Genomic DNA, 12,206 nt, shown 5'->3' on the forward strand with positions numbered 1-12,206 from the left:
AACACTATGAATGCAGGGCTATCGGCTATGCTTTGTTTTGAGTCAAATCCTCTGCTAAAACTGAAACTAAACACAGAGTCCTATTTTAATATTCTGTGCATGGGGTCCCAAAGGGTCGGACACGGCTGAGCAACTAACACTTTCATACATACCTACATATGCAAATACTAAGAAACTGCTATTTAATTATTGCATATGATTGCTGTCAACCCATGTGGTTTCTAAGTATAAAAGTTAATCAAAATAAAGAATGATGCCGCTCAGCAAAATAAAATCATCCTAGAAACAGCCCATTTCTGTCACCACCACCTTTATCTCCAAACACACATCACATAATAAAAAGGTAAAATGGCTGAGTTCAGGATTCAAGGAACAGAGACGCAGACAGAGATCCACTCCTGTGAGTCCCTACACAAAACTGGTCTTGTGTTTGGTCTCTTCCAACAGCTGTATCCATGGAAGCCTTGGCCATCTACATTTATTAAAATAAGACTTAATTGCAGACCTAGCCATCCACTGGTCTGGAAGGAGGAGAAAATGATATCAGTCCTCAGGGATAGGAAGATGAGAATCAAGAACACTTTTCTAAGTCATGCAACAATGTGATGCAAATCAGCTTGCAGTGTTAGTGTTGGGAAGAGAAAAGATTAGAGACTTAGAAAGAGATACAGACCTATCGAAAACAGAGCTATGCTGAAAATTCTAAGGCTGCGGGACTGTCTTCCTGACATGCACCTGAGGGTTGAGTGAAGTCAGAGGGTCCAGTTCCATTCTGTGGAGTTCTGGGACCATCTATAAAGGTCTAACGATGTACTGCAGTTCTGTCTTTTAGGGGAAAGAATTGGAATTGACATGCAGAAATCCTTGCCTTAGCAAAGTCAGGTGAAAAAAGAAAGAGTGGGGCTGTGGAATGAGTGTCCTGTCAGGGAGTGGGAGCAGCTCATGGATGAGACAGTGTGTCTCCCCTGGTGGCAGCATGGTTCTCACAGAAGAACAGTGAAAGATGAGCTAGAGGCACAGAGGCCAGATCATGAAGACATGTGTAAGACACCCTCTACAGTTTGCATGGAGGAGAAATAACCCTACTCCTTTCACCTAGACGAGATTTACTCATGCTTTGGGGTCCAGCTCTCACTGCTGTCTCCCTTCACTAAATTTTCTCAGTATGTATTGTAAATATTATTTCCATTTGTCTTGAGAACATCCTGGCTTCTTTTACCAACTAGGCTGAAGTGCCTTGAGAACAAGAATCAAATTTTTATTCGATATCTACATATTCAACAATACCTGGCACATTTGATCATCTGAGAAACTTATCCTAGCCAGGCCAGGCATCACTCTAGGCAGCAAATTAAAAAGCGTGCTCCCTGCTCTTTGACCCAGATAACCACAACGGTGTGATACCTCACCTAGAGCCAGACATCCTGGAGTCCGAAGTCAAGTGGGACTTAAAAAGCATCACTACGAACAAAGCTAGTGGAGGTGGTGGAATTCCAGCTGAGCTATTTCAAGTCCTAAAAGATGATACTGTTAAAGTGCTACACTCAATATGCCAGCAAATTTGGAAAACTCAGCACTGGCCACAGGACTGGAAAAGGTCAGTTTTCATTACAATCCCAAAGAAAGGCAATGCCAAAGAATGTGCAAACTACCACACAATTGCACTCATCTCACACACTAGCAAAGTAATGCTCAAAATTCTCCAAGCGAGGCATGAACAGTACATGAACCGAGAACTTCTGGATGTACAAGCTGGATTTAGAAAAGGCAGAGGAGCCAGAGATCAAATTGCCAACATCCATTGGATCATCCAAAAAGCACGAGAGTTCCAGAAAAACATCTACTTCTGCTTTACTGACTACACCCAAGCCTTTGAGTGTGTGGATCACCACAAACTGTGGAAAATTCTTAGAGATGGGAATACTAAACCACCTTACCTGCCTCCTGAGAAATCTGTACGCAGGTCAAGAGGCAGCAATTAGAACCGGACATGGAACAACAGACTGGTTCCAAATTGGGAAAGGAGTATGTCAAGGCTGTATATTGTCATCCTGCTTATTTAACTTCTATGCAGAGTACATCATGAGAAATGGTGGGTTGGATGAAGCACAAGCTGGAATCAAGATTGCAGGGGGAAATATCAATAACCTCAGATACACAGATGACACCACCCTTATGGCAGAAAGAGAAGAGGAACTGAGGAGCCTCTTGATAAAAGTGAAAGAGGAGAGTGAAAAAAAACTGGCTTAAAACTCAACATTCAAAAAATGAAGATCATGGCATCTGGTCCCATCACTTCATGGCAAATAGATGGGGAAACAGAGGAAATAGTGAGAGACTTTATTTTTGGGGGGGCTCCAAAATCACTGCAGATGGTGACTGCAGCCATGAAATTAAAAGACTCTTGCTCCTTGGAAGAAAAGCTATGACAAACTTAGACAGCATATTAAAAAGCAGAGACATTACCTTGCCAACAAAGGTCTAGTCAAGACTATGGCTTTTCCAGTAGTCATGTACGGATGTGACAGTTGGACTATAAAGAAAGCTGAGCGCCAAAGAGTTGATGCTTTTGAACTGTGGTGTTGGAAAAGACTCTTGAGAGTCCCTTGGACTGCAAGGATATCCAACCAGTCAATCTTAAAGGAAATCAGTCCTAAATATTCATTGGAAGGACTGATGTTGAAGCTGAAACTCCAATACTTTTGCCACCTGATGCGAAGAACTGACTCCTTAGAAAAGACCCTGATGCTGGAAAAGATTGAAGGCAGGGGGAGAAGGGGATGACAGAGGATGAGACGGTTGCATGGCATCACCGACTCGATGGACATGAATTTGAGCAGGCTCTGGGAGTTGGTGATGGACAGGGAGGCCTGGCGTGCTGCACTCCACAGGGTTGCAAAGAGTAGGACATGACTGAGCGACTGAACTGAACTACTCTTTGAGGGCAAGTGAGAACAGCCCAAGGCAGGTGTTCCATGTTCAGTTTCTGGTTCCTTTGGTAAGACTGCTAAGTCTGGTCACAAAAATATGTGCTTATACTAATTGATGCCTTTCTTTAAATATCTTTATAGAGATTGCTTTTATAAATCATGTATGTATATATGCATAATCACATATGCATATATTCATGTGCATGAATACTTCTATAATGATATTATATCTTTATTTACTTCCAGAGGGAAAATTTTCCAGACTATCACAAATATTTCAAGATGAAATAAAATTCCTATGGAATATTATGCAGGATGTTTCATGGTCCTTCAATTATGAAAATAATGGCATTTGTGTATAACTGAGTCACTTTGCTATAAAGCAGAGATTGGCCCAACACTGAAAATCAACAAAACTTCAATGAAAAAAAAGAAGAAAGAAAATGATGGCACTGAGCTTTTAAACCAAAAAGATCAATTCAAAAGATTTGCTGAATTAGAAATAAAATATCTACCCACATTTTTGTGGATGCCAATTTACTTGCTCTCAACAAGGTAATAGATGGAATAAGAGTTGGAAGAGCAGTTAATTATAGTGAAATTTGAAAGAGCTGCATTTAAAATCTGTTACAGAATGGGAATTTAGAGCAAACCACTTGAAAACAGCTTTATCAGCCCTTCTCAGAGAGTGGTCCCCAGGGCAACAGCAGAAGCACTATCCAGGAAGGTGTGGGCATGGCAGCTTCTCATCCCAGCCCTCTGCTGAAGCAGAAGGGCCAGGTCTGGGAGTTTAAAAGCCCTCTTGGAGATTCTGATGTACATTAAATCTTGAGAACCACTGGGTGACCTCTTACCTTATTTGGAAACACTCTGAGAAAAGAGAATCCTTCACAAAATTCTCCCTTATCTTATTGAACATTAGGCTAAGAAGTGGTCTAAGAGAGCATACAGAATAATTTCTAGATTTTACAGATCAGGAAACTGAGGCCCAGAGATTATTAATGGCAACTAAAATTTGGAGCAAAATGTTTTCTGGCATCAAAACTGAGATCCTTGATACATAGTAAACACAGCCAGATATTATTTTGCATATTTGAAATCAAGTTTCACTTTCACAGGACTTCCCTGGTGGTTCAGACAGTAAAGAATCCATCTGCAATGTGGGAGACATGGGTTCGATCCTTGGATTGGGAAGATCCCCTGGAGAAGGAAATGGCAACCCACTCCAGTATTCTTGCCTGGAGAATTCCATGGACAGAGGATCCTGGTGAGCTATAGTCCATGGTGTCACAAAGAGTCAGACATGACTGAGTGACTAACACTTCACTTTTACAGGGTCCAATGTGTAAAAAACCCTTTCTATTTATTAAGAAATCCAGATGCAGCTGCAGAACCAATCACAGCTAAAGGCTAAGTTGAGACATTTGAAAGTGTTCTTGAGAGAGAAAAAGCCTTATTATTTTAGTGAGTAAATCGAATTCAGTGGCGAGAAATATTAGACTTGGCATCAGATTCAAACCAAAGCCAGCTCTCATTGATCCTTAACCAGCCTGAAACTAGAACTCTTTCTCTGCCCAGTCCCAAAAGCTTCTTGAGAGGATGCATCAGTTTTCCAGGTAATACTGTCAGCCCAGAGTAATGGCTAAGAACCCATGCTTATCATCCTGGGCAAGTTACCTCACCTCTCTGGACCTCAGTTTCTCCATCTACTTCAGAGGACTGTTGAGGGAATTAATCATATATTGCATGTCAAGTTCCTGGCACACTGCAAATGCTCTAAAAATGTTGCTGCCGGTGTCACCACTATAAATATGAGCAATCGCATCACCAGACCCACAGTGTGGACTGTTGACGTGCTTTACCTCACTTATGAAAAATGTGCCTCTATCAAAAGTCAGAAAGCTATCTCCATTAAAATTGGTGTGTCTCTACTGGTCCCACCACACTGCTTCAATGTGACGCCAAGGCAGCAATAAGGAAGGGTGAAAGGCGCCATTAGTGCCCCAGTATAAGGGTCTCCAACTGCCCTACGGAGCAGTCCAGTCTTCACTGAGCCACACAGCAACGTGCCCTAACAACCGAGCAACCAGTCACAGCTGATTTGAGGCCCCCAAATAGCTGGTACCTCATTGACAGAGAGACTTTCCTGCAAACGTCCTCACCCAAGGAAAAGCTTCAGAATATCTTATAGTAGCCTAATTCGAATTTTACAGATAGAGAAGTGTAGACAGTATATAGTTTTTCAGCTCCAAGTGCCTAGGGGCAAAGGCTTTGAGCATAGCTCTTTGAGGGTAAAATACCCTGTTACGTCTTCAACCTTGTGATCAGGTCTAAAATTCCTTACCCTGCTGTGAAACTTGGCAGTTCGATAAGACTTGGGCGACAGATTGTACACCGTGTAGTGGTCAAGATGCCTGGAATCCAAAAAGCTTCGAATATCATCAACCTGATTCCTGAATCCTATGTCAACACTGTCCAGAGGAAAGGACATCACTGGGAAGGTTAACACAGAAAGAAAATAGGTTAAACAGGCCTGCTGTCACAATGCGCAACAGTTGAGAGTTGAGCCACTGAGCCGTCAATAAACGTGAGGAACTTACCAATAATCCTGGAGGTAACGTAAGTGAAGTCTAAATCTCCCTTCGTGTAGCTAAAAGCAAAACAGGAAAGGGCATTCATTAAAATGATCCAAATATCCCAAGATCTCGCTCTCAGTCACCTGCACATCATATCCTGGGACATTTCCATCCGGTAGCCATATTTTGATTTCCCTCAAGGCCATCTTCTCTCTAACAAGGAAGCATTGCTGACAGAAGACAACCCACACCCTCAGGAGCCCACATCTACCCCTCCAAACGGGGTACCCCAAAACCCTTTGTAGATGCCACTTCATGAACAGAATCTATCTCAGAAGAGAAAACACTGCTTATTTATTAACACTGATTGTCTCAGCCTCTTCACCTACAGGAAAACAGTTCCCCTAAGTGTCAGCAGCAAGGGGGTGGAAGAGGAAGTCATGGCGGAAAAACAAAAGACCCTTTTTTGAGGCCTATAAGGTGCTAGTTGGAGATTGAAAGTAAAGGATAAAATTATATTTGAACAAAAATTAAAATGCTGATTAATATATTGCACTACACGTATAGATTTCTGCTTTAAAACTACATATGGTAACTAAATGGCAACCCACTCCAGTATTCTTGCCTGGAAAATCCCATGGACAAAGGAGCCTGGTGGGCTTCAGTCCATACGGTCACAAAGAGTCAGACACAACTCAAGTAACTTAGCATAGTATAGCACACTATAACTTAAAGGAACCCTAGAACTTTCTAATTCCTAATTTTGAAAAAAGAATTCATATGGCCCGCTTGTAAAAGTTTCATACAGGGGAAGGGTAGGAAACTTCTCCCAGTAAATAAATTTTAAAGGGCTATTAAAATATAAAAACCAAATTCTGTTTTGAATACAATCCATAAGTACTGCTTACTTGGATTGCATGTGCATTATTATCTCACTTAATTCTTGAACCACTAAAGACATAAATCTTGGGGGGCTTCCCTGGTGGCTCAGAGGTTAAAGTGTCTGCCTCCAATGTGGGAGACCCAGGTTCTACCCCTGGGTTTGATCCCTGGCTCCGGAAGATCCCCTGGAGAAGGAAATGACAACCAATTCCAGTATTCTTGCCTGGAGAATCCCATAGACAGAGGAGCCTGGTAGGCTAGAGTCCATGGGGTCGCAAAGAGTTGGACTTAGCAGAGTATAAAAGTAAAGCTCCAAGAGGTTAGTTAATGTGCCTTAGGTTAACAAGGGCAGGTACTGCATTAGAATCCAGGATGATGGATTTGAAAGCCAGGGGTGGTAACCACTATCCTCTAATATACCAGTGAGCCAAGTCTTCCTAGCCTATGCTTGTAGCTTCTCAAAGACTCAATCTGATGACTTCAATGGCATTCCTCAATCAGACCCCAAGCAATTACATCACAAAATTGAGAGTCTTTGAGCCAGATAAGCAGTTGGCAGGTAACCAGATCCTCTGGGGGCGCAAAGTCCATTAACGTACAGGGAAGGACGCACATACCTGGTAACAGATTGTATAACTCTGGAAGACGTGTCTTTGAGAGTGTCTTTCAAGTTGTCCTTTAGGTTGCTAAAGAGCCTCCCTGCCCCTCCTTTCACCATGTCAAAAAGACCTCCGCCATAGCTGGGCTCCATGTCTGGAGACGAGGTACCTGCCAACAGAAATCAGAAAAAGAGGTAATAGCAGAAAAAGAGGTAACGGGTTTCCCAGTGGCTCGATGGTAAAAAAAAAATCTGCGTGCCAATGCAGGAAATGCAGAAGATGCAGGTTCACCCTCTGGGTCTGGAAGATACCTGGGAGAAGGAATCTCCCAGGTATGGCAACCCACTCCAGTACTCTTGCCTGGAGAATCCCATGGACAGAGGAGCCAGGTAGGCTACAGTCCATGGGGTCACAAAGAGTTGGACACGACTTAGCAATTGAGCACGCACACACATGCATGCACATGCACACACACACACACAGAAGAAACCAATCTCTGTTCCTGGAACATACACAGACCATCTTTGGGAGTCTGGGACAGATATTTCTGCAAGTTATGTCACACTCCCAGAACTTACTGACTGATCAATAAGTGCTGCCGCTCCTCAAAGGAGACCAAGGAAACTCCCTCCCCAAGTCCCTGAGCAGAAACCCCCAGAGCTGCACACATCCAATACAGTAGCCACAGGTGCCGACTGAGCACTGGAAATGCGGTTAGTCCACACTGAGACATGCTGTGAGTATTAAATACATACCCAGTGTCAAAGACAGTAAAAATGATGTAAAATATACATTTTTTACAATGATGACATGTTAAAATGACAGCATTTTAAGATATGCTGAATTGAAGATTATACTATTAATTTTATCATTTTTTACTTTTTAAAATATGTGAACACTAAAAAATTTTAAATTGCATATGTGGCCTGAATTAAGCTTCTATCAGGCCGCGCTGAGGAAGAAAGAGCATCGGTTGACTGAGCAGTGAGTTGAGGGCCTCCTCTGGCCACTGATGGAGTTAACATTGCTAGAAGATGCCTTCCTTGGCTATCCCATAAGGTAATAGCTCAATTCCATCCTGGGAAAATACCTTCTGAAGGGCCTTTATAACAGCTTTTGGGCCTGAGGATGCACAGAAGGTCATCATTGGTGTTATGTGCCCAGTTTGTCAGGTTCTCCTCCCTGACATTTCCATAAAATTGTACTTTCTGTTCTTTGTGATTGGCTCTAGTCCAGAGTTTCTCAACCTCGGCATTATTGACACTGGGGCCAAATAAATACTTCTTTGCTGCGTGTGTGGTGGTGGAAGGCGGTGGGGGCGTGAAGCCTGCCCTGTGCATCGTAGGGCGTTCAGCAGCATCCCTGAGCTCTAGTCACTAGAGTTCTCCCAGTGGCACCCCCCACCCCCAGTTATGACAGCCAAAGATGACCCTTGTTGTTCAGTCCCTCAGTCGTGTCCGACTCTCTGTGACCCCCATGGACTGCAGCACGCCAGGCTTCCCTGTCCTTCGTCATCTCCTAGAGCCTGCTCAAACTCATGTCCATTGACAGTGATGCCTCGCCACTGACAAAATCAGCTTAGCTTGAAAACCAGCACTCGATGATTTGTGAGTGGAAGTGTTATGTATCACTTTCAGGATGGAGCATGAACTGTTAGTTCTCGTTAGTTCTCATTCTCATATTCTCTCTCTCTCTGCACAGCAGCTGGCAAGGTCTGAGACTGTTTCCTCTATCCAGGACTCCTGGGGCCCAGAGTAAGGAGCTGGTGGCAGAGCTCTCAGCTGACCCTTGATGAATATGTGGCATGAATGAGGAATATCCCTTTATGACTAGAAGCTACCCTGATCCCATCTGGGGACTGTTTCTTACCATGGCATAACTTAGCTTATCAAGATTGATCCATGAAGGAGGTAGGAATCTGTGCAGAGGAAGCTAATATAAACAACAGCCAGGCAGGTTGTACAGACCAGCAGGTACGAGTCTGAGTCCCTGTCACCTGGGTTCTGGCTCAGCCCTGCTATTCCCAACTGTAAGAACTTGGGAAGCCTTTCTAAGCCTCTTTCTTGCTATCTATAAAATTTGGGTAAAAATAATGCCTACTTCATCAGAAAACATTAAATGAGTGTATCTTAAACTATTAGCATAGTACCCACTATATTAAGGAGTCAACAGATTGCAGCTATGCTGTTTTTATGCTGCACCCTGAAATTCCCATGTTGCTATTTTTTTCATCTTTGTTCACTTTTCAACTCTATGATGACAAAGGGCAAGAATGGCATCTCTTCTTTTTTTTTTTTTTTAAATGCAGTATCTGTTGTATACTTCAAAATATGTTAAGAGGATAGATCTCTGGATCTCAGGTATAGTAGAACACAGGAACTTATTTAGCTTACAGGAGCAAACCTCTGTAACTCTGACTCTGTTGCTGACTAAGTTTCCCTTCATACCTCCCTCAGGACAGGGGGATGGATGCACATCTATGTTCCAACCTGATCAGTTATTTTAAGTGACAGGTAGATACATGCATGTGGACAATGGTTAAATGTGTCTGTGGAAAGTCTGGAGAGAAAATTTAAAAACAAACAGAAGAAGAAGATGGATCTCATGTTAAGTATTCTTACAAAACAAAAAGCAAGCCACACAAAAGAACACAGGAAAATTTTTGGAGGTTGTAGTAATAGTATCATGACTATATGCATATATCTAAACTCATCAAGATGTATACATTAAATATGGTGATGTTTTATACATCAGTGATACCTCAATAAAACTTAAAAATTAACTGCCAGAAAAAGGAAAGTTGGAGGAGGAATTTATAGGTGAAAATGTCTTAAAAGACCAATCAACCAAGTACAATGCATGGAACTTAATCCAAACAAACCATATAAAGTTAATGACAATTCTCTAGTGGTCCAGTGGTTGGGACTCTTGAGCTTCCACTGAAGCGGACATGGGTTGGAGCCCTCATCAGAGCCAAAAAATTACATAAATAAATAAAAAGTTAATGACATTTATGGGCAATAAGGATTTGAACAATTAACTGGGTATTCAACATTAAGGATTTATTGTTAATTTTAGGTATAATAATGATATTGTAGTTATATTACATGTAGTCCTTATCTTTTATAATACTGAAATATTTATAAATTTAAAATTGCAGTGTTTTATATTTTTAAAAACAGAGAATAATAAAATATTCATGTAATAAAACCCTGAATTGTTAACACATACAGCACTATTTGCTAGGTATTATTTTAAACATCTTACCTATGCTCACTCATCCCAGAAGCATAATTATAAGGTAGATAATATTATTTTTCCATTTCATACATCAAAAAAACCGAGGCACAAAGGTTAAGCCACTTGTCTAAGGGTGGTATACAGCTCATCGGCTAGTAAGTCTTGGGCAGAGTTTGGGATTTGAGCCCTAGGCAACCTGGACAAATGTATCCCTCTTTATTCTCCTAATACTATCTTGAATTTGATATTTATCATTCCAAATAATTTCTTTAAACTTTTCTTACATATGGAGGTATCCATAGGTAATACATTAACATTGCTTTTCATGTTTTCAAACTGCATTCTCCTTAACACTTAGTATGGTCAGACTTTAGCATTTTTACCAACCTGGTGAATGAGACAACATCTCCTTTTGGTCTTACTTGTGGTTTCCCTAATTATCAGAAGAGGAGGTATCTTTTGTTGTGTTTACTGGCCAGGTAGTTGTTCTTTTAAACCATACTTCACTATGTCTACTAAACTCCTATGAGCTGCAGGAGTTCAAACACATACCTATAAATACATGCTGACTGTGATGTGCTTATCCCTTGATCACAAGAGCTTTTGATGGCCAAGTCACCATTAGCCATCTATTTGAAAACAAGGCTCTATTAGAAATTGCAAAGAACAATCGATGAACAGACACATGAATAAACACTTGTAATGTCTACCACTTACCGAGTTCTCTCAAGCACCAGAAACTCCACTTGGACTTTTATGCTAGTACAGTTTCACGCTGTGGGAGATGAGGAGGGTGCTTACTATCCCCATTTCAAAGGCAAAGAAACAGAGGCTCAAACAGGGGTAGCAACTCACCTAAGATCTCAGCTAATGAGCAACAGAGCCAGGGAGTCAAGCCCAAGTCTGCACCAAAGTCTATGCCGCTTCTCCCATCTCACACTCCCCCACAGCCCCATTCCAGTCCACAGTTTCAACAGCTGTATTCAGGGGGATCCTCACCTGCCTCACACACAGCCATCCCTCTCCAATTCTTTGCTCCTCTCCACCTCCCATACGTCTGCCTTTCATCTGGCTGCTCTCAGCAGCAGCTGTCCTCCCAACAAGCCCTCTCACAAATCACTGCATCTGTCAAGACCAACCAAACCAATCTCATTACTCGGGCAGCTGAGCCTCTGTCGCCCCACTGCTGCACAGCCCTGCATAATTGCCAGGAGCCAGTCCAACGAGCAGCTCCTCACAGGCGAGGGCTAGGGCCACAGATCTAAGAATGTTCTCTTGTGTTCTGCCTCTGTAAGAAAAAGGCCATGTTATTTCCCTTTAAACAGACTCACACATAAAAATCTGCATTGTGTTTTCATTTTAAATACAGCAAGGATAGAGCAACATATGCTGATAAATCCCCATTTCCATCCCAAGTTACCATTCCAGCCTGAACACCCTTCTCATGTATTATTGTTCTAAGAGATGACACCAAAGTGATTATTCAGACCTCTCTCTGACTCTCAGTTTCATGCTGGAATAGAACTCCAAGACATCAACCTATTAAAAGATATAAATATCCTTGATTATCTAAAAATCAGGCTCTTACCATCACTCAGGCTGCATGCTCTGTTCATTAGAGCCTTGGAACCCTGCAGAAACCAGAACCATCTGGCAGAGCTACAACGTCTGTAACCTCTATCTACCCAAGTTATATGTCAAACTAACCAGGACACAAAAAAGAAAAGAAAGACACTATCTGACGTTACAGGGCTTTGAGGAGGGTATTTTGGCTTTCCCTAATGAGCTATGTGAGTGTCAGAAGCACAGAATCTCAAAAGGATTTTGGAGACTCAGCTTGTTAAGAGGAAAAGCAGAAAGTCTTCGAAAAGAGACATAACAAAGAGAGAAACAGTGACATACAGAAGGAAGACAGTGACTAATAGATCAGGGGTTGACAAACCACAGTCCATGGGCCAAATCCAGTCTGCTGTCTGTTT

General features: G+C 42.0%; 1 protein-coding gene across 4 annotated transcripts in view; it reads right to left on the reverse strand.

The window, feature by feature from the left end:
* Window positions 1-12,206, reverse strand: part of DNAJC6 (DnaJ heat shock protein family (Hsp40) member C6) — a 170,598-nt gene that overhangs the window by 52,198 nt on the left and 106,194 nt on the right. For all 4 annotated transcript variants that reach the window (XM_043877820.1, XM_043877821.1, XM_043877822.1 and 1 more), the window contains 3 exons: window positions 7,006-7,156; window positions 5,531-5,580; window positions 5,275-5,423 (listed from right to left, as the gene is read on the reverse strand). In XM_043877820.1, the coding sequence (XP_043733755.1) occupies window positions 5,275-5,423; window positions 5,531-5,580; window positions 7,006-7,156 (350 nt within the window). The remainder of the gene's footprint in view (window positions 1-5,274; window positions 5,424-5,530; window positions 5,581-7,005; window positions 7,157-12,206) is intronic.

The sequence above is a fragment of the Cervus elaphus genome, chromosome 20, assembly GCF_910594005.1.
Source record: "Cervus elaphus chromosome 20, mCerEla1.1, whole genome shotgun sequence".
In the NCBI taxonomy this organism is placed as follows: Eukaryota; Metazoa; Chordata; class Mammalia; order Artiodactyla; family Cervidae; genus Cervus; species Cervus elaphus.